This window comes from Chrysemys picta, chromosome 12, assembly GCF_011386835.1.
Source record: "Chrysemys picta bellii isolate R12L10 chromosome 12, ASM1138683v2, whole genome shotgun sequence".
NCBI lineage: Eukaryota > Metazoa > Chordata > Testudines > Emydidae > Chrysemys > Chrysemys picta.
Window position 1 is genome coordinate 45,182,655 of NC_088802.1, and position 26,840 is coordinate 45,209,494.

Below are 26,840 nucleotides of genomic sequence, written 5' to 3' on the forward strand. Positions count from 1 at the left end.
CAAATTGCCCCACTTGCCGCCCGCCCCGGGCAGCCCTGATTTTGACTCTCTAAATTCACTCCAGCAGTAACCAAGTAGATATAGTTAGCTTCACTTCCTGTCAGAAACTGTTGTATCCTGTTGCTGTGTATTGCTGCATTCCACCCACAAGATGGCTGCATTTCAGTAGCTGGCATCATAATCCCCATATATATAGTTTGTGAATCAGTTTGCAAAGTGCTTTGGGACGCTCTGGGATGGAAGGGGTTATATCCATACAAGAGATTATTACAGCATGATTACGTGATTAATTAATTATATCATGTAAACGGTATTGCTTATAACAGTCATTCTTGCAGCATTTGTTCCTTGAACGGTGTTAACGAGAGCACAGATTACTGAAGCTTTCCTGCTTCACTGATGGATGAGTCAGGCTCTTGCACACAACGAATGATGGAAGTCAAGTGCTTTGCTTATTTTGTGCATTTCTTGTTTTGAAAACTAAAAGTCATCTCAATGTGCTGAACTGCAGGATGCAAAATAGACGATCAAAGGCCATAAAACTTAAAGGAGATGAAAGCAGAGAATGCCAGGCTGGCCACTGAGGAAATGTAATGGGTATTGAGAAAACTGGACAAGCTCAATACAAGGTCACTACTGACCGCAGAAAAGTACTAATAATATAATACTAAGCTCTTATATAGAATTTGTATCAGTATATCTCAAAATGCTTTACAGGTCAGTATCATTATATACATTTTACAGATGGGGAAACAGAGGAACAAGAGAGGTGAAGTGGCTTACCCAAGGTCATCCAACAGGCCAGTGGCAGATCCAGGGCTCCTGAGTCCCAGGCCAGTGCTCTATCCACTATGCCACACTGCCTCCCTTGATTTGTCTCAGCATTAATAGGTAGGGTGACCAGACAGCAACTGTGAAAAATCGGGATGGGGGTGGAAGGTAATTGGCACCTATATAAGACAAAGCCCCAAATATCGGGACATCTGGTCACCCTATTAATAGGGCACTCACTGAATGGGCCCCTTCATTTATAGGTAAGGTTAAGATTATGTCTGTGACATTTTCTGCTTCAGCCCCGGGGTGGCGGGACTGGAGCTGTCAGCTGGCAGGGGTCCTGGAGCACTGAGCCACTATGGGTGGCGGGGGTCCCCACAGCTCCCAGCTGCCGTGGGGGGACCTGGAGCTCCGAGCTAGTGCAGGTGGCGGGGGAACCCCGGAGCTCTGAGACACCAAGTGCACTTGGGCTTTATATCAGTGACACACAGAGCACTCATCATGTCTGTACATACCTTAACTCTACCACTCTTGCCACGTATTATCCTTATAAGCTTGTGGTGATTTTTGCTTTGTTTTTGCTTAGGGGAGTGCTGGTGACTGGATGCTCTCTCTACAGCCGAGAAACTGAAGTCCACTGTGCCTCAACTTGGAGGAACTGGGATGAGAGTGTGGCTCAGGCTCCATGGGCCAGTTAATGCCAGGCCTCTTGCTGAGGCTGCTAGTCAGGGTTGAAACAGTTTCTGATGTGGATGCGTGGGGCTGGCAGGACATTTGGTTTTAAGAGCTGAGAATGGGACGAAATGGAGCATAAAAGAGGTCTGGATGAGCAGAGGAGCAGGATAAGTGACCCTAGTAAAGCAGAGCAACTGGAGATCAGTTACTGAATGAGAGGAGCACCAGACCAGCAGGTCCTTACCGGGGTAGGGAGGGAGAGGCAGAAAAGCAAGAGAAGACATTTGAGGGGAAGAGCTGGGAATTAGTGTATTGTTAAACAGGAGTGAAGTTCTGGAACAGCCTTCCAATGGGAGCAGTGGGGGCAAAAACCTATCTTGTTTCAAGACTAACCTTGATAAATTTATGGAGGGGGTGGTATGATGGGACTACCTACAATGGCATGTAGCCTATCTGTGACTGCTAGTAGCAAAAATCCCCAATAGCCAGAGATGGGGCAATAGATGGGGAGGGCTCCGAGTTACTACAGAGAATTCTTTCCCAGGTGTCCGGCTGGTGGGTCTTGCTGACATGCTTAGTATTCAACTGATCGCCATATTCGGGGTTGGGAAGGAATTTTCCCCAAGGTCAGATTGACAGACACCCTGGCGGGGGGGGGGGGGAGGGGGGTTCACCTTCCTCTACAGCATGGGGCCCGGGTCTCTTGCTGGTTTAAACTAGAGTAAATGGTGGAATTTCTGTAACTTGAAGTCTTTAAATCATCATTTGAGGACTTCTGTAATGCAGCCAGAGGTTATAGGTCTATTACAGGAGTGGGTGGGTGAGGTTCTGTGGTCTGCGATGTGCAGATCAGATTAGATGATCACAATGGTACCTTCTGGCCTTAAAGTCTATGATGTCAAGTTACTTAAATGCGTTGCCCAGATCTGTTGACATCATAACCCGTTCATAGAAACTGATATGGATGCTGAGTTAACTCCAACAATTAGCTTCCAACCAAGGTGCCACTGTTCTCCTTTAGCTTTCTTCTTGGGAATGGAGGAAAGAAAATGCAGTTATGTAAACAGTATGAAGGCATGTAGATAACAAGTTAGTTTTAAAATAGCCACAGTGAACAACTGGAGGAGGAGAGGTCACCCCAGTCTCAGTTACTCTGATGAAGTGACACAGATATCATCAGATATACACAATAAAGCATAGCAAGTTCCATAAAATCTACAAACATCAATATTCCATGAGTTATTTTTTTAAATAAACATAGGAATATAGGAAAAAGGGGTGGAGGTCTGCATTATAAGCCAAGGTTTTTCTAAAAATATTTTACACCTGTTCTCAGTTGTGCACACCGATCATATTTTATCAGTGAGGTAAAGAACTCATAATGCCAAAAGGTATGCAGTTTATCCATACAAGTCTTAAATGTTTTTCCCTTCTGTACTGCAAACCTCCTTACTACCTGCACTAAAATAAAGCCAGCAGGACAAAAGCCACACACGCTACCACAGTAACGGTGTTAACTAGTTCCATTACTGTTTTCTGGAAACAATCACTTCAGCAGGATTTTACAATTCTGGCACTTCAATTTAGCAAACTTTTTATGCTGCTCATGAAAGGAATGCAGCCAACATTGTACACTCAATTTAAATCAACTTGCTGATGATATGAAAAAAGAGTGCTGAACTGTCAGTTTGCTTCATCTGCTTCAAAACTAGGAATACCAACTGAGGTATTTATTATTGAAACATTAATAGAACAGTCTAGGGTATCAGAGCTCTAAACTGAACTCGGATTTGGTCCCATGTTGGTTCAAACAGCTGATTTAACAACTAGTTGTTTGGTTACTTGATATTTCAGAAATGCAACTGGATGGTTTACTAGTCACAGCTTTTTTTTGTTGTAAACATTTCAGTCAAAGCAGTGGCCCAGACAAAGTACTAGACTGTTGGCCGTGTGACTTTCCTATAGCAGCCAGAGGTAATCATCTGCCATGGCTGGCTGGCCACACCAAAAGCTATTTTGTGCAGCAGCCTAAGATTGTTATGTGAAATAAAATGGAAAGGGAATATATAGGCGGCAGGTCCCTATGTGCATGTGGGACTCATCCTCTACGTGTGGATTATCATTATAGTTCAAATCAATTGCAGTTGAGGCTACAACTAGGGTTGCCAATTTTGGTTGGAGGTATTCCTGGAGCGTTCATCATATGACATAACCTTCAATTAAAGATTAATCTTTAATTCCTGGAGACACCAGAACAATCATGGAGGGTTGGCAACTCTAGCTACAACAATTTATACCAGCTGAGGATCTGGCCTGCTGCCACTCAGTTCCCTCTTTATTCAGAGTGCCATCATCCCCCTTGATTCACCCTGTTGATTTTAGAATGGATTGGAAGATACTGTAACAATGGCTAGAGTCCCCAAGAAGTCATGTGACATTGCACCTAGTAACTTCTTGTCTGAATAGCTGCATATGTGCTGGAAATAGGGGTACTGGCGCATCTCCTGGCTTGAAGTAGTAATAACCACCCAAATACATTGTTTCTGCCTTCAGCACCCCCACTCTAAAAATTGTTCCAGCACCACGGAGTAGCTGTATGATTAGTAAGTGAGCTGAATGTCCTTCTTAGCAAAACTAAAAATCAGGAGAATTGTGCTGGTGAAAGGTGCTGGATTTCAGCCTAAAAGAGTGAGATCCTTTATCCACAGAAGTGACATAACTAGGCATCAGCTGTGGAATCTTCCACACCCTGCTATGCCAATGAGACTCTAACCTCATTACACAAATTCCTGAGATGTGACTTTTTAAATGCTATCATCCTGGACTGGACTGAGATAGACTTAAAAATGAAAGCTTATGTCTGACATTACCAGTTCCTAAGCCATCAGCTACAAGTTAATCTGATTTTAAACTTACTGATTTGATTTTTTTAAACATTTGCTACAGTATTGATGGTACTAGTCTGTCTCAGCTAAAAACTGTTCATTGCCTTTGTGCAGTTGGCCAAGTTTGTTTTGACAGCATGTATATAATTTGACTGACACATTTATTGCAAATTTATTCTGTTTGCTCACATTTGATACTTATTTTTGTCTGATCCTACGCTATACAAATAAAGCAGGAATACATTTTATATTGACTGTATTGTGAAAAGAAGACCCTGATAAATATCAATTTTGCAAAAATGCAAAATAAATCATTCGGACAAGACCGCTTTATACATAGGGCCCCACCAAATTCATGGTCCATTTTGGTCTATTTCATGGTCATAGGATTTTAAAAATCATAAATTTCATGATTTCAGTTATTTAAATCTGAATGTTTATGGTGTTGTAATTATAGAAGTCCTACCCCAAAAAGGAGTTGTGGGGGGGGGTCACAAGGTTATGGGGTTACAGTACTGCTACCCTTATTTCTGTGCTGCTGGTGGTGGCGGCGCTACCTTCAGAGCTGGGCAGCCAGAGAGTGGCAGTTGCTGGCCGGGAGCCCAGCTCTGAAGGCAGAGCCGCTGCCAGCAGCAGCATAGAAGCAAGGATGGCATGGCATGGTATTGCCTCCATTACTTCTGTGCTGCTGCCTTCAGAGCTCGGCCCTTGTCAGCAGCCACCACTCTCTGGCCACCCAGCTCTGAAGGCAGCAGTGCAGAAGGGTGGCATGATATGGTATTGCCACCCTTACTTCTGTGCTGCTACTGGCGGGGCGCTGCCTTCAGACCTGGTCACCCAGTCAACAGCCGCCATTCTCCAGTCACCCAGCTCTGAAGGCAACACGGTATTGCCACCGAAGTAAGGGTGGCAATACTGCAACCCCTTTTTGGATCAGGACCCCCAGTTTGAGAAATGCTGGTCTCCCCCATGAAATCTGTATAGTATAGGGTAAAAGCACACAAAAGACCAGATTTCACTGGGGGAGGGGGAGGGGGCATAGAAGGGGATTTTTCATGGCCGTGAATTTGATAGGGCCCTATTTATACAGCATCTCTTAAAAGTTTTGCAATAGCTTGATGCAGAAATTATAGGATGAGGTTCGTTGGCTTGTATTATGCAGCATCTCAGGCTAAATGATCATAACGTTCCTTTCCAATTTTAGAATCAATAACTTTTTAAATCAGAAAAATCAAAAAATCAAAAACATTGCAAAAATGTGCCACAATTTTTTAAATTAACCTTTAAAAAATGCCCTCAAAATTATTTCTCCATTTACAATACTATTAAATGGGATAAAATTCTGTCCTGAAAATATTTTCCCCACTAGGCTCTAGTTTCATTATGGAATTCTGTGTGGCACTTACATTTATGCCAGAATTTCCACTATAAACCTTGAAAGTATAGGTTTATCATCAGAATTCTTTTAAAGAACTCGCGGCTAAAATTTATTAACCAAGATCCATTTAATAAAATAAAGGCTTCAGACCTTTACCCATTCTGAGTTATTGCACAAACAAAAAAATACATAAAATGTGAGTTCTTGCCAAGCCCCAACCTAAAAGCTTATTTTTAAAAGACTAAAATATTATGTAGGCTTGTCTTAAAGTTAAAAGAAAATTAAGGGTCATCACGCTGGAAAGATACTTGCTCCAGTCCTGAACCTATTTCCACTGGGGTTTTGCAATTGATTTTAACAGGAATAGATTCACGTTATAAGGGAAAAATACTATGCTCAGTCCAAGTAACTGAGCCAAGCAGGTATTTGGGGGCAGAAGGAAATCCTCCTGCAGCAGCCCCCACAACCTACTCCATCCACAAAACCAACCCACCCACCATGGAAGATCTGTAGAGTCTGTATCCATCTCATACTGGGCCTGCACACCTTTGCCACACAGTAGGATCTTAGAACTTTGCTTCACACTGCATAAAGGGGTGTGCACCCCCACCCCTCAAATCATTCCCCACCTTGTGTAGCAAAGGGAGCCTTTGAGAGCCTGAAGGCTAGGACAGGATTTCCTCCTAACTCCTGTGTGCTCTGCAACAATAATCTTACTTCAACTTTTTGTCACTCTGAAGTCTAGGCTCTATTTAAATTACAAATTTAGTCTGACAGTTAACACTATGTTAAATAATGGAAAGTAAAATGCTAGATATTTGAAATGAATTTGAGTCATTAAAAAAAAAAGTAAGATTGAGAAAAGAGTGCCAGTAAAACAAACATCAGTTCTAAAGCAGCCCCAAGGAGCTGAGTGAAAAAAATGCCATAGCTCCAACTGCGGTAATGCAGTGCGCCCTTTGTGAGCACTTTGCAGCAGGATACTCTAGCAGTAGGTGATCTCATTTACCCCACAGCAGCTCCTGTAACTTCAAAGGAGATAACACCAGTACATCTGGAGTTATTTCACTTACTTTGATACACTACAGGTTTACACCAGGGTAACCATCTGATTACATAATGGCAATCAGACTCTGGTCCCAGTTGTACAAAACAAGCACAATATTGATCTAAATAAAGAGACCAGGTGCTCAACCTGAAGGACAGGGGTGGCAAAATAGGTGATTATTTAGAGTAATTGAGATTTCCTACTAATATGTGAGAATGGGTGTTCTATTTTTATCTCCACAAATCAGATTCATCTTCATTGCTTGAGCTTATGATGAAGTCCTACAATATGTTGTTTATAACAAAAGATGCTATTCTTGCTGAACAAGGATATAAAGGATCACATGTGCAATGCCTGCATTATTTCCTGCATGGGGAGGTGCTTAGGATATCCACATATTTTATGCCTGTGTGAACATGGAAAAATAGGTAGAGCCTGCCAGTATTTTATAAAGGACTATTAAAATAAATTGCACTTAAATGTCACAAATGGTGATTATACAACCATTAGTGCATATTAAATACAAAAATCAAGACAGTTGCAAGTCTGCACAATTTATAAAACTTAGTTATATCTAAGGATTCTATTACCTTGGATTGGTTTAATATTTTAAGGGTAGGACATGGGACTTTTCCCCCCCCCCAACTTGTGTTGGGTGGTATCTCAAAGGAAGAGCAGGAATTACTCATGCACAGAGGAAAGAAGCAGACTTACACTTTTGCCCCTTTCTTTAGCATCAAAGCCATCTTTGGAAGTTAAAAGCTGGCAATTTTAAAGGAATAAATTGCACATTCAGAAGAGAAAATATGAAGAACTTGCTCACATGAGCAAATTCTTCCTCCTCCCCTCCCCCCATCCCCTTTTGGCCATTTTTCTCACTGTATTCACAAGGAAGTATTTCTGTGATGGGAGAATACTGGGTATGTGTAAACTGAACAAGAGATTTACTTGGCACTCATTTAGGACAGAATGTTGCAATGTAAATGTTTGATGTAACATTGAACTCCAAGACTTCAGTGCATGATCAACTACGTGGATAAAATAGGCCGCATACCGGATTTTTATAAAAAAAGGTCTCTCCTTCCTGCAGATTATTCCTCACCTGGTGGTAGCCTCCATCTATAAAACACCAGAGATGGATACTATAAAAGTGAATGACTTGGAATGGGCAGAGGATAGAAGAAACCCAATAGGGGCTCTTTCCTATTACAGGCTATTTAAAACATGGGGAATAAAAAAAACACTCTGGACTATATATTATGCTCCCAGTTATCCAAGCCTCCTAAACCAGCTGCACATCTTCCCACCTTATTCCTAGGGAGCTCAGATAATTATCATCCAGGCTGAATGTTTGGATAATTGTTAAAAGAGACACCTTAAGTCTAGACACATGAACACCAATAATACATAACAGCACTATTAGGTTAAAGAGTGCATTTTTCAGGGTATTATTTACTTGACATTTTCCAGATTTGAATTTGAACACCTTTCAGAGGTACTTATTTCCTTTTTAAAATAATCACCTTCCATTTAAAATTGGATACTAAGCTGTAGAATTTCATTTATACTTGTTCATTGTTGCTTGATTAGTGTCAAGGTAAGCCAGATGGTGAACTCAATACAAACAAGCTAGTTAAACATAGGGAGGAATGAATGCCTAAAAAACCACACACACTATTACTGCGTTTGAACTTTAGTCATCATGGGACTTAGAGATGCAGGACTGACAATGCTATCCTAACAAATCCCTTTGCTAGTTCAATACCTCTTCATAGCCCCATTATCTCCATTGCAGGACAAACGCCTCTCCATCGTGTTGACAGACATCCTTGTTTTTACTTCCAGTACTTGGCTACTCCCAGAAAAAGCTAGACTCTTCTACTCAAACCAAACCATGTGGTGATTTTGCGCCTAGGTCTTTTAAACTCAAGTGGGCTAGGGCCAAGCCTCATTCACGAAGGCTGGTTTAGAAAAATCAAGGTTCAGACAAATTTAACTATAGAGTTTTAGCTTAAAATGCATTTTTAATATGAAGCACTATACTGTCAGTTATACTTCTATTAACTTGCTCCCATTGTAAAACTGGAATTACAGTGGGCAGTTTGAACAAACTGTTGATTCTGTTAGCTGCTTTAAGGATTAAAAATAATGTAAGAGTTCCATTACTCGTCAAGAAAATCAACGATCAGTGCTCAAAAGAACATACAAGAATGGGGGAAAATACCTCCAAAATATTCTGTCAGTCCACCTGTTTTGTCAGCGCAAGGCAGCAGGCTAGCCAAACAGCCTCTGAATTTTCTTCCGGCCACTCACACGGACAACTAAAGTAAAATGTTCATGCTTTGGAAGCCCAGTAAATTAGAATAGCAGTTCCATCTATTTCTGGAATATAACTTATTCATTGTCAAATACTGTCGTTATATTAATTTTTAATAGATTATAAAATGAAAGTTTAAGGATCAGTTTACTTGACTGTAAATCAAAAATTTTATTCACTCTACTATCTGAGCTATTACTTCTTAATATAGAAATGTAATGCTGATGCATTGGTCTATGACCTCTAGAGATAATAGTTCAAATCCACTCAGATTACATGGGAAGTGAATTTCACTGCATCACCTGAGTCCTTTCTAGATATGTCATATCACACAGTAACTCAACATTAAAAAAACTTGTAATCTTAATTCTCAAGGGTAAACTAAAAACCACCACCTGATCCAGTTGCATATATAGAAAACTTGTTTGTGAATGTTTGGTCAAATAATGCTAGCCAAGTACTTAATCAAGCTGTATGCTTTGCCAGAACTATTTTAGGTAAAGCAACCCATTATTGGTGTGTGTCAAGTACAGCAATCACTTTCCATCATTCCTTTGTGATACACTGAGTCAGACCTTTCTGCATCATTAGCATTTGCAACACAATAACTGCAATGCTCTTATCTTCAGCACAATAGTAAAACAAAGACCACAACAGCCATTTAATTTTAAAGAATTTTAATACAAACTTAATATAAACTATTTCAGTCCCTCTTAACATGTAAGACACTGACTCAAAATACTTTTATACCATTTTTCAAGTATTGCACAATGTAGGTACAAAATTAATATATACGATTACATTTTCTTCCATAATATATAGCAAAAATCTTTAAACTTTTAACAGAAAATACAATTTGTGTTTCTTTTTGAAAAAAGCAAATATTTCGTACATTTTAATTCCACCACTAAGGAATATTCTGTACACTTTAATTTTTTTTTTTTTTAGAATAATTGATGTCTAAGATGGATATTTTACAATTTCAGTAAAAAAAATACAACATGAAGCTGCTGCAGCTGTCACAGATCACTGTAGTAAAAAGATATAAATGCAATACCATGTTGTAGAAACAATATATATACTCTGATATTTTACAAACTTTGTACTAAATTAAATTATACAATTAGAAAAAGACCAATAAACCCACTTATTAGTGCCAATTTTTTATATATATATAAAAATCAGCCATGTCCTTGCTATATCTTAAATACTGTAAGAGGCCATATTTTGAGTATATTTTTTAATGTACAGTCAGTATAAAATAACTTTGTGCTTGGCTGGCAAATGAAAAAAGATGCATGTTGTATTTATCTAACCAAGCTTGAATGTATTCATACTACAAGCTTTAAAAAAGTCTCAAGAAGTGGAAAAAAAGATACACCCTTGGGTACGTGCATTTGAACTTGTACAATAGGATTTATTTGTATTTCATTTGTTTTATTTTTAGTTAGCCATAACAGGCTGGAATTGCTGGTTAGAATACTGCATGTTGTTTAAGCTAAAATTCAAGCCATCAACAAAAGACTTCTCATTTAGACCTCCATAGGCTGCAAACATATCAAAGGCATTACTGTACTGGAGAGGACTGAGGTTAAGGGGGCTGTCACCAGGAAATATGCTACTGGTACTACCTTGACCCTGTATGTTAGGGAAAATGAACTCCTTTGCATTAGGAGAAAGGGCAGAAGTCTTCTGCTGTTGCTGCTGCTGACTGCCTAGGCCAAGCCCATAGAGCGAATGCATGGAGGAGGAAAGGGCTTTCTGCTTCAACAAGTCATTGACATTCAAGCCAAGGTTGGTGGGAGAAGTGCGGGCGACCTTGCTGCTACGGCCGCTATTCTTCATTTTGGTCGAGCCAAACTTGGTGGCAGCAAATGTGGCAGTGGTGAAGGTTAAAGGCTGAGTGGAGCGGGGCATGAAAGTTGGGCTCACAGCAGCAGAGTGACCAAAGGGAGGAGAAGGAGAGCTAGACACTGAAGATGCTGGGTCACTAATTGGCATGAACACTTGGGCCTCTGGGTTAAAGCTGTTCTTGATTTCCTTATCCAACTCACATCCATTTTCATTATCATCCACATAAAGCACTTTCACTGGTCCCTTTTCACCAATTTGATATGAAACCTCAAATGGGTCAATCCAAACACTAAGATCCTGAGGCAGGTTGCCACGAACATCATCAATGTCCAAGCCACTCTCTTTGGATGCTTGTTCTATGACTGGGTCCACTTTCTCCCCTACATGTATACATCTATACCCTGATCCTTTGTATGGCTTTTCCGGATACCAGTGCCCTTCATACTTCTTTTTAAGAAGTCTTTCAAGCTCTTCACCAAAAATGTTGACACGTCGTCTGGGAAGCTTATTGTACAAATATGAAATAATAAAATTGAGTGCTACTTGGATTTCAACCTGCATAGCTGCTATGCCAAAGTTTAACGTCTGTTTCAAAACCCAAAGAAGAAAAAGTGTTCAAGATGCCACAGGGAAACAAAATTTCATTCAAAGTGCTGATTCTAGTAGATTATTATCCTTCACCTTGAGTGTTCTTGTTCCTTTAAGAAAAAAAAGCAAATAGATCCAAATAAGGAAAGCATAAGATCAGGCTCCAAGGCCTAATTCTTTGGCCTCATACTCTACCTAGAATAGGTTATTTCTCATCAGAAGACATTTGTAACATAATTGCCTTTCAACATGACTTAAAACAGAGGACCTCAAATACATTCCACCGAACTTATAAACAATACTATGGAAGATGCATTAGGAAGGTGTTTAATGAGTACAGCGTAAGTCATTTAAAAATCATTTGAGCTTGCAGTTCAACCCTTAAGTTATTTGCAAAGCAGCAAGTGTGTGTCTAGGACGTCATAGCAATGCTAACTGTGCCAGGCCTGTCAGGGGTTCAATTACCAACCCCCTATTCTGGGTGATTTATAGAACTCAGCTGCAAAATTTAGCACCAAGCTATTAATTTAGCATAAAAGGTCTCAGTCAAAGAACCACTTCTCATTTTAAGGTTTGCAAACATATCAGTTGGGCTTTAAGTTACAGATATACTAAAAAAAAATCTACTGGTTGTTTTAGATGCATTTTGGCACTCGAATAATTTAATTATGCCACATATATCTTTTTAAGTCAAAGCCAAACACCTGCACCAACTGTGCATTTGATGGAAAATACAACTGAAGAAACTGTCTACTGATGAAGGACAGGGATTCTTTCCCTCTCCCTCTAGAACTATTATAAGAATACTTTAAATACACACTGTGCACACACAATAAAGCAAATACACATTTTCTGTCTTAATTATTGCTGGTGGTAATGGTCAATGAATCCATTCCTATGTACTAGTTCAAAAATTTTCATCTTCTATGAAACTGCTTAAATATCAGCTAAATGCACATTTTAAAACATGTCAACATGTTTGGGAATTTTATAAAGCTATTATAGCCAATAGGATCAATCCTCATTTTCCTCTCTCCCTCTTCAGATTTTATACTATATATAAAATGGAGCCATGGAAGTCACTCCTTCATTAAGGGTATAACAGAAATTCACATAAATATACAATTAAAACAAGGGACAAGAGCAATATATAAAATAACATGCCTCACTACTGAAAATCCTGCAATACCTTAGTATAACAGTCTGATTTAAAGATGGAGTTTCAATCATAGCTTAAGCAGAAAAAAACAATACATTTTGAGTTAACACCTACAACAGTATTTTATTTGAATCTGAAGAAGTGAGGTTCTTACCCACGAAAGCTTATGCTCCCAATACTTCTGTTAGTCTTAAAGGTGCCACAGGACCCTCTGTTAGTATTTTACTTAATTTTTTTTGTTTGGCCCAGCATAACAATTATTTACAAAATTTAGTAAATCGGTCATTAAGGAACAGGAAAAGTCAAAGCCAATTCCCAAATTCTGCAATCCTATTTTTATTTCCTGCCCCAACTGGATAGTTTTGCAAAGTTTAACCCCATTTTTAAAGCCTCCTTTAATCTCCCCCCTCAAACATGATATGGGAACAGCCTGAGAGGCTGTATGATAAGGCGACCTTTAAACGTTTGCTGGATCAGCACTGGGTGGGGATAAGGAAAGATCAAGGGCAAACAGAAGATATTTACTAATTCGGTATGGAAAAGTTGATTGGGGTAGTTAAAAGGGACACTAAAAATGATTTATTAATCCATGTGTTTCATCTCCCCTTCCCGATGTCCTTTAGGATAAAATGATCCTCAAAAACACTGAGCAGAAACTACAAATTCTTGTAAGCCCCAAAATTGAGCCTTGGAACAAGCCACTGAATAAACCAAACAGCTTGAACACTGCAAAGAGGTTTTTTGTTTTTTGTTTTTTAAAGGAGGATGACATTTCTAAGGTATCTAAGCATGTTAATTATTCTAATGGTGGTGGGGGTTAAAAACAAGAGCCTTAAGCTGTGTGTGGGGGAGTTACATAACCAGGCAGTTCGGTCTCATTAGTTTTCTGCTCACAGCACTGGGAGCTCCAGCAGCAAGAGAGAGGAGGAAGAGCATTCTGAGTGCACAAGAGACAAAATGAAGGGGAAGAGGGATGACTAGAGAGGAAGCACTCTCTCCTGCAAACACTCTCTCCTGCACCAGCAAGGCAAACCCAGTTCTCCTGTGCACCCCACTACCAGTGATACCCCTCAACCTTCTCTTATTTAGCAGCGCCCTAGAGGAGAGGGGCTGTTAGTGCTGGTTAAAATGCCCAAGCACAACAATATATATTAGTCAGTTTATTGCAAAACTCACTCTTCTGAGCCATGATGCGTACAATGAACCCCCCCCCCCCCCCGCATGCCATGGCTTGTGCCACCTGACCGAAATCACCTCCTTCCCCAGCCAGAGGACCATTCTCCTCTATGCAGTTGTGTCAGGCCCTACCCAGGTTCTCTTTTCCCTGATCCCCTCCCCTCCCCACAGGGCTGGGTCAATCCCCCCCACACACCGCCATAGGGCTGTTCCAATCCCATGCCCCTGGTCCTGTTCCTTCTCCCCCCTCCCCTGGGTCTCTGTGCCAACCCCGGCTCCGGTTCCACAGCCCTCCTCCCCGCCGATTGGGGTCAGTATCCAACCCCCCCCCTCCGGTCTTTGTGCTGCTTTCTCTCCCAATGGAGGTAGTGCCAACCTGCCCAGCCCCCAGCACTGCCCTCCCATCCAGGGGTGTGCCAACCCCCCTCTCCCCGCTCCACTGCACCCCCCCCAGGGGTGTGCCAACCCCCCCCCGCCCTGCACTGCCCCCCGGGGGGTGCCACCCCCCCTACCCCGCTCCACTGCACTGCCCCCCCCGGGGGTGCCAACCCCCCTCCCCCGCTCCACTGCGCTGCCCTCCCCCCCCCGGGGGGGTGCCAACCCCCCCTTCCCCCGCTCTCACTGCGCTGCCCTCCCCCCCCGGGGGGTGCCAACCCCCCCTCCCCCCGCTCCGCTGCCCTCCCCCCCGGGGGGTGTCGCAACCCCCCCTCCCCCGCTCCGCTGCCCTCCCCCCCGGGGGTGCCAACCCCCCTTCCCCCGCTCCCACTGCCCTCCCCCCCGGGGGGTGCCAACCCCCCTTCCCCCCGCTCCACTACGCTGCCCTCCCCCCCGGGGTGGTGCCACCCCCCCTCCCCTGCTCCGCTGCCCTCCCCCCCCGGGGGGTGCCAACCCCCCCTCCCCAGCTCCGCTGCCCTCCCCCCCGGGGGGTGCCAACCCCCCCTCCCCCAGGCTCCGCTGCCCTCCCCCCCCCGGGGGGTGCCAACCCCCCCTCCCCAGCTCCGCTGCCCTCCCCCCGGGGGGTGCCAACCCCCCCTCCCCAGCTCCGCTGCTCCTCCCCCCCGGGGGTGCCAACCCCCCCTCCCCAGCTCCGCTGCCCTCCCCCCCGGGGGGTGCCAACCCCCCCTCCCCCCGCTCCGCTGCCCTCCCTCCCCTCCCGGGGGGGTGCCAACCCCCCCTCCCCCCGCTCCGCTGCCCTCCCCCCCGCGGGGGGTGCCAACCCCCCCTCCCCCGCTCCGCTGCCCTCCCCCCCGGGGGGTGCCAACCCCCCTCCCCCGCTCCGCTGCCCTCCCCCCCGGGGGGTGCCAACCCCCCCTCCCCCGCTCCGCTGCCCTCCCCCCCGGGGGGTGCCAACCCCCCCTCCCCCGCTCCGCTGCCCTCCCCCCCGGGGGGTGCCAACCCCCCCTTCCCCCGCTCCGCTGCCCTCCCCCCCGGGGGGGTGCCAACCCCCCTCCCCCGCTCCGCTGCCCTCCCCCCCGGGGGTGCCAACCCCCCATCCCCCGCTCCACTGCGCTGCCCTCCCCCCCGGGGGGTGCCAACCCCCCATCCCCCGCTCCACTGCGCTGCCCTCCCCCCCGGGGGGTGCCAATCCCCCCTCGCCCGCTCCGCTGCGCTGCCCTCCCCCCCGGGGTGTGCCAATCCCCCCTCGCCCGCTCCGCTGCCCCTCCCCCTCGGGGTGTGCCAACCCCCCTCCCAGCTCCGCTGCCCTCCCCCCCCCCGGGGTGTGCCGGCACCTCATTCACAGCCACCTCACCGAGTCTGTTCCCCCCCCCCCCCCGACCCTAGCGAGCCCACCCAGCCGGCACTCGCCCCGAACCCGGCTGCGGGAGAGCGGCCCGGCGAGCGGTACTCACCCGGGGTGGGTGTAGGGGGTAGTGCAAACAGTCCCAGTGAGAGTGCGGGGGGCTCAGTGCTGAACCCCCATGTCCGAGAACCGGCTCGCTGCGGGGAAGGGGGAGGGGGGGCTGCGCTGCTCACACCCCGGGACGGGCGCGCTCCGCCACAGCAGCTTCACTCCTTCTCCTGCGCCGGGCTCCCACCGCGCCCGTATATATCCCCTCCCTTCCCCCGCCCCTCAGGGCACCGCCTCCCGCCCGGCACCGCCCCCAGCGCACTGCCGTGCCCTGCGTGCCCCTCCCACCGCCCACAGCCCTGACCTGCCGTCCCCTCCCACCGCCCCGCCCCCAGCGCCCTGCCTGCGCCGCCCCGCCCCCTCCCACCATCCCTCCGCCACTCCCCTGCCTGCCCCTCCCTCTCACCCCTACCCCTGCCCACACCCTGGCTAGTCCCTTCTCCTCCCAACCCATCTACCCCTCCTCCTGCCATCTCCCTGCCTGCCCCTCCCTCTCACCCCTACCCCTGCCTACAGCCCTGCCCATCCCTCACACCCACACCCTGCCTGGTCCCTTCTCCTCCCAACCCATCTACCCCTCCTTCTGCCATCTCCCTGCCTGCCCCTCCTTCTCACCCCTACCCCTGCCTACAGCCCTGCCCATCCCTCACACCCACACCCTGCCTGGCTCCTTCTGCTCCCAACCCATCTACCCCTCCTTCTGCCATCTCCCTGCCTGCCCCTCCCTCTCACCCCCTACCCTTGCCTACACCCCTGCCCATCCCTCACACTCACACCCTGCCTGGTCCCTTCTCCTCCCAACCCATCTACCCCTCCTTCTGCCATCTCCCTGCCTGCCCCTCCCTCTCAACCCGCTACCCCTGCCTACACCCCTGCCCATCCCTCACACCCACACCCTGCCTGGTCCCTTCTCCTCCCAACCCATCTACCCCTCCTTCTGCCATCTCCCTGCCTGCCCCTCCTTCTCACCCCTACCCCTGCCTACAGCCCTGCCCATCCCTCACACCCACACCCTGCCTGGCTCCTTCTGCTCCCAACCCATCTACCCCTCCTTCTGCCATCTCCCTGCCTGCCCCTCCCTCTCAACCCCCTACTCCTGCCTACAGCCCTGCCCATCCCTCACACCCACACCCTGCCTGGCTCCTTCTGCTCCCAACCCATCTACCCCTCCTTCTGCCATCTCCCTGCCTGCCCCTCCCTCTCACCCCCTACCCTTGCCTACACCCCTGCCCATCCCTCACACTCACACCCTGCCTGGTCCCGTCTCCTCCCAACCCATCTACCCCTCCTTCTGCCATCTCCCTGCCTGCCCCTCCCTCTCAACCCGCTACCCCTGCCTACACCCCTGCCCATTCCTCACACCCACACCCTGCCTGGCTCCTTCTCCTCCCAACCCATCTACCCCCTCCTTCTCCCATCCCCCTGCCTGCCCCTCCCTCTCACCCCCTACCCTTGCCTACACCCCTGCCCATTCCTCACACCCCCCTTGCCTGGCTCCTTCTCCTCCCAACCCATCTACCCCTCCTTCTCCCATCTCCCTGCCTGCCCCTCCCTCTAAACCCCCTACCCTTGCCTATACCCCTGCCCATTCCTCACACCCACACTCTGTCTGGCCCCTTCTTCTCCCAACCCCGCTGATGCTGCCTATCCCCTCCCTCTCTCCCATATACCTGTCTGTCCCTCCCAATACCCTCCCCCTCCCTTACCTCTGCCTTACCCCTCTCATGCTCCTTCCCACACCTTGATTGATTCCTCCTGCCCTATTCCCCCTCCCACTGGCCCTTCCTCACCTGCCATTCCCCTACCTCCTCCATCTCCCTTCCTCCTGTAACCTCCCTTCCGCTGCTGCTTTCCCTTGATTATCCCCTAATTCCTCCCTATATACCCCTCACCCTCATCCCTACTGCTCTGCATCCCATCCTCCCCATGTCTCTTCCTAGCTCTTTATCCCTTCCCCTTCTGCATACATTCTCTCCTATCCCCATCTTGTTCTCTACTACCTCCCTATATATCCCCTCCCAGCTTTCTCCTTCCCCTAAATCTATCTAATCGATCTATATATCTACTCCTCCCTGTGTTTCCACACCCCCCCCCCCCAATTCCATATACTCTCCCCCGATTCTCTTTGTGTCCCATCCCCCCATCTCAGGGGACAGGGAGGAGTGTTCGCTACATCAACTCATTCACCCTCTCCCCACCTTTCTCCCTGCCCAGTCTCAGAACCTGGTTGCATCAACATCCTACCTCACCCCCTTCCCACCCCTTCAGTAATGGGGGCAGCCTGCATGGAACTACATCTCCCATGATCTCCAGGGTGCCTGGGAAGGAAGCACCCTGGAAGGCAGCGGGAGGGGAGAATCGGTTAGGGAGGGAGGGAGCTAGTGAGGTGAATGTGGCCCAACACTCCCCCCCCCCCCCCCACCAGGGTGACCAGACAGCAAGTGTTAAAAATTGGGACAGAGGTTGGGGGGTAATAGGAGCCTATATAAGAAAAAGCCCCAAATATCGGGACTGTCCCTATAAAACCAGGACATCTGGTCACCCCCCCTCCCCCGAAAAGTGTTACTGGGGAGGCTGCCTGCTAGGTCACCCTATTCCCCTTCAAGGCCACCTCAAGGGCAAGGGGGCTAGCTGGGCCTGCCCCCTCCATCCCCTATCTCCCCGCTCCACGGGAAGGGGCTTGGGGGATGACGCAGGGAGCAGCCACACCTCCTGGTCTCCTGCCACTGGTTGCCAGAGGTGTCAGTCACCAAGGGCCAGGCCCAGCCCCACCTACTGGTGTCACTTCTTCCACCCAGGGTGAGGCTGTACTGCCACTGAGTCACCTTGGGGCAGGGAGAGAAGAAAAGGGAGGGTGAGGAAAGCAGAAAGGAGGAAGGTTTCCGAGTGGTAGCCGTGTTAGTCTGTATCAGCAAAAACAAGGAGTCCTTGCGGCACCTTAGAGACTAAGAGCGTCAGAGGCGAGGCAGGAGGGAGAGGGGGAGGAGTTAGAGGGGGAGACAAGGAGGGAGGGGAGGAAGGGAAAGACGGATGGAGAAGGTGGGAAGGGCCATCCTTGAAAAGCCATTGGGTGAGGAAAACTGTCACTCAGAGAGAGGAGGCTGGGAGGAAGGGGAATGAGAAAAGAAAGAGGAGAGCAAGCAGAGATCCTGTTTCTACAGGAGTGACGATGAGCCACGCTAGGCCAGGCTCACTGCAGCTGGCACCACCCTGCTGGGGGGAGGGAGAGGGAGGGAGAGAGTTACATCCCCAGAAGTGTAGGGAGAGTGGGATGGGCAGAGCATTGAAAACCAGTTTTTTTGGGGGGGGAAGGGAGGGACGCCACAACCAGGATCCAGGAACACACCAGGTGATTGGAATGTAATTGTCTTGTGTATTTCTTTTTCTCCTTCTCCTCTTTTTTTTCCCCTGCTAAAAATATTACCCACAGGTAGCAACGATGACCGATTGGCTAGATTCACTCCTTAGTAACCATCTGATTGGTCATTCAGTATCTAGGAGGAATACGTCAAACTCCAGTTTGGAGGGGAAATAATTAAAGGGAGGGGGGAGAAAGAAAGAAAGAAGCAGTGAATGGAGAAGCCATCTCTTCACTTCCCATATTCAGTGGCATTAAAGGGGCACACCATGGAAAAACACCAGCCACAGAGCTGACTTGCCCAGGAACCAGGAAAGCAGCACACAACTGGTTAAGAAAGTTAAGCTTCAGCTAATCTAAAATGAGCTGTGTGCCCTAGTGAAAACAGAGGCAGATACCAAAATGTTTGTACAGAGCTTAGTACAATGGGGCCTAGATCCTGATTTGGGCTTTGGGCACTACCCACAAAAGAAATAGTAAAACAGAGCACTTGTTTACCTCTTAACTGGCTAGAGACTAATGGTAGAAGCATATGATTTTAGATGGGGCCTTGCCACAACTAAAAAAGAAAAAAAAATCATTGGATGTAACAGAGAATGCAGCACTGGTTCTGGGCTTCAGGAATGTCAAGAGTCCAAATATTCAGAAGCGGTTTTCCTCACACACCAATGGAAATCAGGAGTAGTACCATTTCATTCAATGGAGTCATGTCAGATTAAAACCATTCTACGTGAGTGGAGAATCAGGCCCTCAGTATGCAGGCTCCTTAAAAGTCAGTTCACTGTTTTGTTTTTTAATATCAGTTGTGTGTATTATTAGGCCCCAATTGTGGTTTTAAACCTGAGTTTTTATGGCTAGCTTCAAACCTGACAAAAAGCCAAATGAGCAGGAACAGGCTTTAGAAAACAAAATATAAGCTGCCCCCTCCCCCTCCTTCTCTGTGTTTGTGTAATAATACAGAATTTTGGCATGAAGGCTGCATGAGCCCCAGGAGAGATTTGAAAGTACCAGTCAGAGGAAACGCCAGGACTCTTAACTCTTTGGAGTCTAGAAGTTGCGAATCTCATGTTATCACAAGACTCCAGGAGCTGGGGTTTTAAAAAATCATCAAATATCACAAGACTCATGATAAAATTGCAAGCATTTGCAATATTGGTACTGCTCCCATGAGTAATCGTTGCAGGATCTAGTCCCCAGATGCGACTTAGGGACAGTGTGGTTTTGTTTTGTTTTGTTTTTTGGGGGGGAGGTATTATTTTTACAATTTGATTTAAAAATAATGTGAAATAATTGCAAAAAGCAATTTCAAGTAAAAAGACAAAGCTATATTTTTTAAATTAAAATATCATTGGGCTACTTGTGGCAAAAAAAAAATGGAATTGATTGTTGTTGCAACAGATTAGCAGGTGTCAATTGCTTCAATAAACATTCCATCATGTTATTTTGCTTAAGATTCTGGTCTCAATGGAAATGGAAGTAGGAGTTTTCTCCATCTAAGCAGCTTGTTGGGGAGCAGTAAAAAACTGCACACGACTTCATGGATCAGGTAAAGGAAATGGCTTCTTTTCAGGTCCAATGGTGAAGACAGGATTTTGGAATCTGGAATCAGAATTAACCCTATTAACGCTGCCCCTCACTCCATCTCTAAATTTCAGTGCTTTCATTGCATTTATAAGTCACCAAGCAAGTCACTTAGCAAGTGGTCTTAAAAAAACGAAAGAATTCTTCTGCTGGGCTGCTAAATGAAATCTTGATGATCAAGCCTTAAAAGGTTATAAAAATGGAAGCTTTTTCTTTTAAATGCTTCTAATGTTAAATACATGAAACTGTTGTGATCTGAATTAAATACACAAAGCAAACAGATTCAGAATTAAGGCAGCTGTGGGATCCTTAACTCTTATAGCTCTAAAGATGGAGATGGACATTTTTATAGTTTAAAGAAAATGTTTAATATACTAATGCGAATATCATACACTATAGAAAACATCATTACTCTTTGGGACACAGGGTTCTCACTGCAAGAAAAGACGCTAACCATAACCATAACCTCTTCAGAGGGTGGGTCATCAGCAGCAAGAATGAAATCCACTTCCAAAGGAAGTCTTGACATTGTCCTTCATCTGTCTGGGAAAAGAACACTGACTCCAACACTGTAGTGACTATTTTATGCCTTCCACATACAGTACATCAAAAGTAGGGTTTCATAATGCTTTAATATTGAATTACCAGAATCTTAAAAGATACAGGGTCTAATCCAGCATTCCTTGCACACCAAAAACCCTCAATTGATTTTAAACAAGAGTTTTGTGTTTACGAGGAACGTGGAATTGCACTTACAATGTCTTTTATTTATTTTTATTAATATACAACCAAAAAAAGCACCTATTCCTATGCTCTAGGGAAATCTTTAAAAAAAAAAACCAATAAAAAATACGTCCAGTAATGAAACTTCACCCACGTTACTAAGATTATCCAACCAGATGATTAATTTTAAGAGAAAACATGTAGTGCCTTTTCCTTCCTGAAAAACCTAGCCCACCTTCTTCCCTAACATACCAACCCAATATGAGTTATAACAGACCAATGTGGGGAGGGAGGAGGGAGAGTCAAAGACCACAGGGGAGGCCCCATCAGCAGTTTCCTCTCTGTTAAACCAAAGGGGGGAGCTCCATCTTAAACCCAGCCACCAATCACAACAGTGGCAGTATCATGTGGTGGCTGCCATCTTGGCCAACACCACGGATTGAATCAGGGACCTCTAGAGCTAAAATAAATGAATCGCTGCAGTCTGAACTAAAGAGCTAAGCTCCACAGTGGAGAGTTGCAACAGACTCACATCTTCAGAGGGGGACATGTAATGGGTTACAATAGCATAGGGAGAGAGGTGGTCTCTGAAAAGGCAGGACCCAAGCTATATGATAGAGGAGCTTGAGGCTTCATTTACTTATAGCAAATGGCAGTAAAGGAAAGTGAAAAGAACTCGAATGAAATAATATGGAATCTCAGCAGAGCCAGCTTAATACACTAGGCTTGATTCTCCACTGCCTTGCCCTTGTGTAGTCATTTCCATCTGTGAAAAGTAGGGGCAAAAAGCTACAACATCAGAATGGTTTTACACCCAATTTGCACAAGATGTAAATAATTCTATGACGTACAAGGAAGGGGAGAATCAAGCTCATAGTGTGTATCCACCTTTATTTTGAATATTGATTTACAAACATGGCTGCAGCAAACATACTTTTCTAGAACACAAGCTTGCTGGATAAAGCCTTATCTTCAGGGAGACTTTTGTTTGTTTTTTGTTAAATAAAGGACATTGTCAATGAGAGATACTATCACCACCATTAATTATTAAGGCCCCAATTTAGGAAAATATCTCGATTCAGAACTGCATTTAAGCACTTGCTTAACTTGAAGCCTGTGGGATTTAAGCACATGCAGAAGTGCTTCCTGAATAGGGATAGATTTAAATAGACACCTAAGGGCTTTTACTTTTCATCTTTCCAACGTGTGTACTTTTTACATTTCACTCAAACTGGACAAACTATAAGTAAATAGATTGGTTAAGTTTAGGATCAGGTCCTACCCTCACATAGAGCCCCAGAGATTCGGCAAGAGCACAGCACTCTACCTCACATACATTCAGTTGAAGGATCTGCACCTTTGCTTGTTTCTAGTCCTATTCACTTTCCAGTGACCGCACTGGCCTAGTGCTGTTTGGCTTCACATAACACAGCAAAGGAATGTGTACATTTAGAACATCCGAAGAAGTGGGCTGTAGTCCACGAAAGCTTATGCTCTAATAAATTTGTTAGTCTCTAAGGTGCCACAAGTACTCCTGTTCTTTTTGCGGATACAGACTAACACGGCTGCTACTCTGAAACCTGTCATTTAGAACAAAAATACCTACCTCTTTTCCCCCCCAAAAAATCTAAATTTGGTACCTAAAATAATGGATAGTGCACCTTTTACATAAAATATTAATTAATATTAAAGGTACTTGTGGGTTATAGAGTTCTGGGTCCTCACTTACCGGTAAACTCACAAGTACCAAATTACAAGTTAAAAGATTTACACTATCTTGGGAAAATGTATTACTAGCATTGTATAAATACAGATAGCTTAAGTGAAGCAACATCTTGAGAATTGTCAGTATATTGATATACACACAGAATTTATTCTCACTATCCACATCTTCAGTGATTATATTTCTTTTGATCTTCTCCTCTGAGTGAATGCTGTCTTTTGCAGAGTATATATAACATTTATGCTGACAATGAAACAAAGCTTTGTAGGGTACAGGACTGGAGCTTGGATTTGGAAAATATTGAATGTATTTCCCCTGTATGCCCCCCCCCCAACACACACATTTCTACCCTTGCAGCAGCTTTTAACACACTTATCCCTATTATCTAAAACGTGACAAACGTCATGCATCCTGATTGCTCTCCCACACATTTCTCCTGTTACTGTGATCCTGAAATGTAGAGTAGATTCTCTTACATTTAACTTTATCAACTCAGACAATAACTTCTCCATAAACGTGACTGCATCAGATGCTGCTTAACTTCAAGAGATCTTTGACCACCACTTCTGAAGGACTTTGATCAGACTCAGTCAGTGGAAGAACCTTGTAAAACTGCTTTAACAAAGTGAAAAATCAGGCCCATAAAATGTGGAATAGCTATCAGCATAGGAGTGCAGACACAGTGGTGATGTTCTAGGGCTTTGAGGCGGACTGCATGAGACAAGTTCTGACTTTATTGTGAGATCTAGTCTTAGGTCTTTGCTGGTGTTAGTAGCCATGGTGATAATGAAGTAGGAACTGAGATAAATAAAGACAGTCTCTGGAATGTGGAAAAAGTGATTTTTCTGTAGCTGTCACTAAAGATTTCACCAGCAGGACTGATGGGTAATGAAGACATTATTTTCTATAGATAATTTGAGTGATCATTCAAACAAGTAATTCAAAGTGATTGGATTCTGTTGTAGAGATCATTATTTGGGTCTAGAAACAATTCATTTCAGGGCCTTCTTCAGGTCAAGATTCATATTCGGGTTTTATATTGGGTTACTGTATCCAAAAGAGAAAATATTACCTTTGTCCAGTGTCTAGAAGCTCTATGGTCCTGTTCCAAAACCCAGTGAAGTTAATGAAAGTCTTTCATTGGTTCACGTTCTAAATGTATTGCAACCAAGAGCTAGAGCTTGAATATCAAGGGTCAGGAGTCAATACCCCAGTATGGTTACATCCAGCCCCTTGCAATCAGTTCACTATGGAAAAACTTCTCCAAGCCTGTGTTGTCTTTGCAGGATAGGCATAACTGATTTTTATAAAATGGCATTAAACACCACTAAGGAATATGCTCTGTTTTACAAAGCACTGCTGTGCCTATAAGGAAAAGGTGATCTGTCATTCATCAGCAGTGTGCTGGTGGGGATGGCGTTCTCTGTTAATCTAAAATGAAATGTATCAAAGTTTGCCTCTTCCTTGGGAAAAATCACTATAGTCTTGGGCAAGACACAGAATTAAGTTGCTGGCTAAGAGAGAGGAATAAAAATAGGACAAACTTGACATCCTTTTGTGAAGATTGGGGATCAAAGCCCCACTCCCCATTTAGCTTCAGCTCCCATATTTTCTGTTCCCTCCTAAGGAACGTCTGATGCTGGGAAGGCTCTGTTCTAGAGGAACAGGCCAACAGGAAAGCCAGTTGGTAATCTGAGTGTTGGAGGAGGTCTTGGGATGGCCAGCCAAAAAGAGAAGTGAGAGACTGTAGGGAATAAGGAGGAATATAAATAAAAATATCAAGAAAAATAACAAAGAGAAACATATATATAAATTTTCAGGATTAATGATATAGAAAAAGAAATGGGGAATTGTTAATGAGTAGCAAAAAAAAATTCTGTAGAAAATGAGGAAAACAAGCCAAGAAAGAAAGAAAGTTTTTTTTTAAAAAAACACACCTAGAAGGCTTGCTATTTAAATGTTTTATACACTAGATTGGCCAGCATCTAAGGAAAATTTTATTAAAACTCAGGATGTTTTTTCTCCTACAGTGCACCTTTTAAATGGAAGAATGACAATTTATGGTCAGTTAGTTCCATGGTACCTGATTATAGGCCAAATTATGGAGTTGTGACTGTCTAACTGTTATTCAGTGAGCAAAAAGGGGCACAACCCCTATTTCTTGTCTCTTCTTCCTTTCAGATCACCTTTAAAGGGAACCAGGGGTTGTTAGTCAGTTTTTCAACATTATGAATTCAGGTCTTATCTACACTGTATTTTGCTGGAAGACCCTCTTTTCCTGGAAAACTAGTAAGTTTATTAGAGATATTAAGGTTGTGAAACTTGAATATCTGAAAGAGAAAGTGATTTTCATTCAGACTGTTTAAACTCTTCGCTTTTTGTTTGTTTTTAAACAGCTGTTTAGCACAAAGTCCTGACAAACAGAAGAGAAAGAAGCTCTTCTGTTAAAGTTTTAACACCCTTGTTTCTTCATTTAAAAAGAGTGAGCTTTCAGTCCACACTTCTGGATCCTCCATGAGAGACCTAGAGCAAACAGACAAGACATGATATTCCTTCCATTTCTAAGGTTTTTTTTTTTTTAAGCAGAACCTCTCCTTTTTCAGAAAAATAAAGCAACCAAAGAATATTAAATAATATGAATAAAAGTCTTCAACAGTTCCTTACTATTTGTTCCCATTGAAGCCAATAGCAATGTTCCCATAAAGCCAGTGGGAAGAGGATCAGCCCCTCCTTGTTCTCTAGTCTTTCAGTAAAAACAAGGTAAATATGTCCTTAATTTGTCATTAAAAAAAAAAAAGCTAACCTTTTGGTTGTGTGTAAGGAGGGGGAGAACCCCAACCTTTCTGGCCTTATTCATCTTGTGAAGAAAAGAGGGCAAAACCGCTATTTCTTCCCCCCCATCCTTTTCACATCACCTTTAAAAGGAAGCATTGCTTGTTAGTCAACTGCTCCTGTAATGTAGTCTGTAAAAGAGACACCTTGTTTAAACTGCTTTTATGACCTTTCCCTAAGCACTGATGACTGAATTCTTGCTATACAGTGTTTACTTAAAAGAAAAAAAGTCTAAAGCAAAAAAAAAATGTGTAATGTCTGTGGGAGATCCCATCACATTCCTGATCAATATCTTAGAACAATTATTGATGACACAGCCCCTAAAGAGGAGTCCTTGTGGCACCTTATGCCCAAATAAATTTGTTAGTCTCTAAGGTGCCACAAGGACTCCTCATTGTTTTTGCTGATACAGACTAACATGGCTACCACTCTGAAACCAGCCCCTAAAGAATTAATCCTATATTTTACGTGGATTGTAAGATCTCAAGGGCAAATACCGTCTTTTGGTTCTGTGTTTGTACAGCACCTAGCACAGTGCAATGTCCTGGTCCATGACTGGGGCTCTTAAATGCTATTGCAATTCAAATAATAAATAATAATAATTAATAGTGTTTTGCATACAGCCCAGTGTGTGCTGGAACAGGAATGTGGTAGCTTAGTTAGTCCTTAATAGATACCATGCAGAGTAGACATAGTCAGAAAAGTTGATAGTTACATTCATTAATACTGAATCTTAGAGCATTAATTCAAGAAGCCTCCAGTAACCTGCTGTGCTGTCAAGCTGTGACAATTTGAATGATGGTGACTTCAAAGTAGAGTGAGTTTGAATGTCAATGTCTCGTTAAAACACACAGCATGGAAATTGTTTTCATAAGAGGAACAGGCTTTCAAAGCTGCCTTAAATGAGGAAGTCTCCATCC

At 44.7% G+C, this 26,840-nt stretch overlaps 1 protein-coding gene and 1 long non-coding RNA gene across 4 annotated transcripts in view; both read right to left on the reverse strand.

Moving 5' to 3' along the window:
* Positions 1 to 9,737: 9,737 nt before the first annotated feature.
* TOB1 (transducer of ERBB2, 1) lies at positions 9,738 to 15,927 on the reverse strand. 3 transcript variants are annotated; one of them, XM_065562822.1, is made up of 2 exons: positions 15,705 to 15,927; positions 9,738 to 11,629 (listed from the first exon to the last, which is right to left on the reverse strand). In XM_065562822.1, the coding sequence occupies exon 2, from the start codon at positions 11,490 to 11,492 to the stop codon at positions 10,521 to 10,523; it is 972 nt and encodes a 323-aa protein (XP_065418894.1). In that variant the 5' UTR covers positions 11,493 to 11,629; positions 15,705 to 15,927; the 3' UTR covers positions 9,738 to 10,520. The 3 variants fall into 3 exon arrangements, with proteins under 3 accessions (XP_065418894.1, XP_065418897.1, XP_065418896.1); XM_065562825.1 differs by lacking the exon at positions 15,705 to 15,927 and adding an exon at positions 13,855 to 13,961; XM_065562824.1 differs by lacking the exon at positions 15,705 to 15,927 and adding an exon at positions 12,684 to 12,746.
* A 1,919-nt stretch (positions 15,928 to 17,846) lies between these two features.
* The window catches only part of LOC101952980 (uncharacterized), a 44,938-nt gene continuing 35,944 nt past the window's right edge, over positions 17,847 to 26,840 (reverse strand). Inside the window, exon 5 of the long non-coding RNA XR_010591767.1 lies at positions 17,847 to 25,611. This is a non-coding gene — a long non-coding RNA (uncharacterized LOC101952980). The remainder of the gene's footprint in view (positions 25,612 to 26,840) is intronic.

Bases quoted from the DNA above. Each gene is read 5' to 3' on its own strand.
- TOB1 (XM_065562822.1), bottom strand. From the start codon at position 11,492: ATGCAGGTTGAAATCCAAGTAGCACTCAATTTTATTATTTCATATTTG.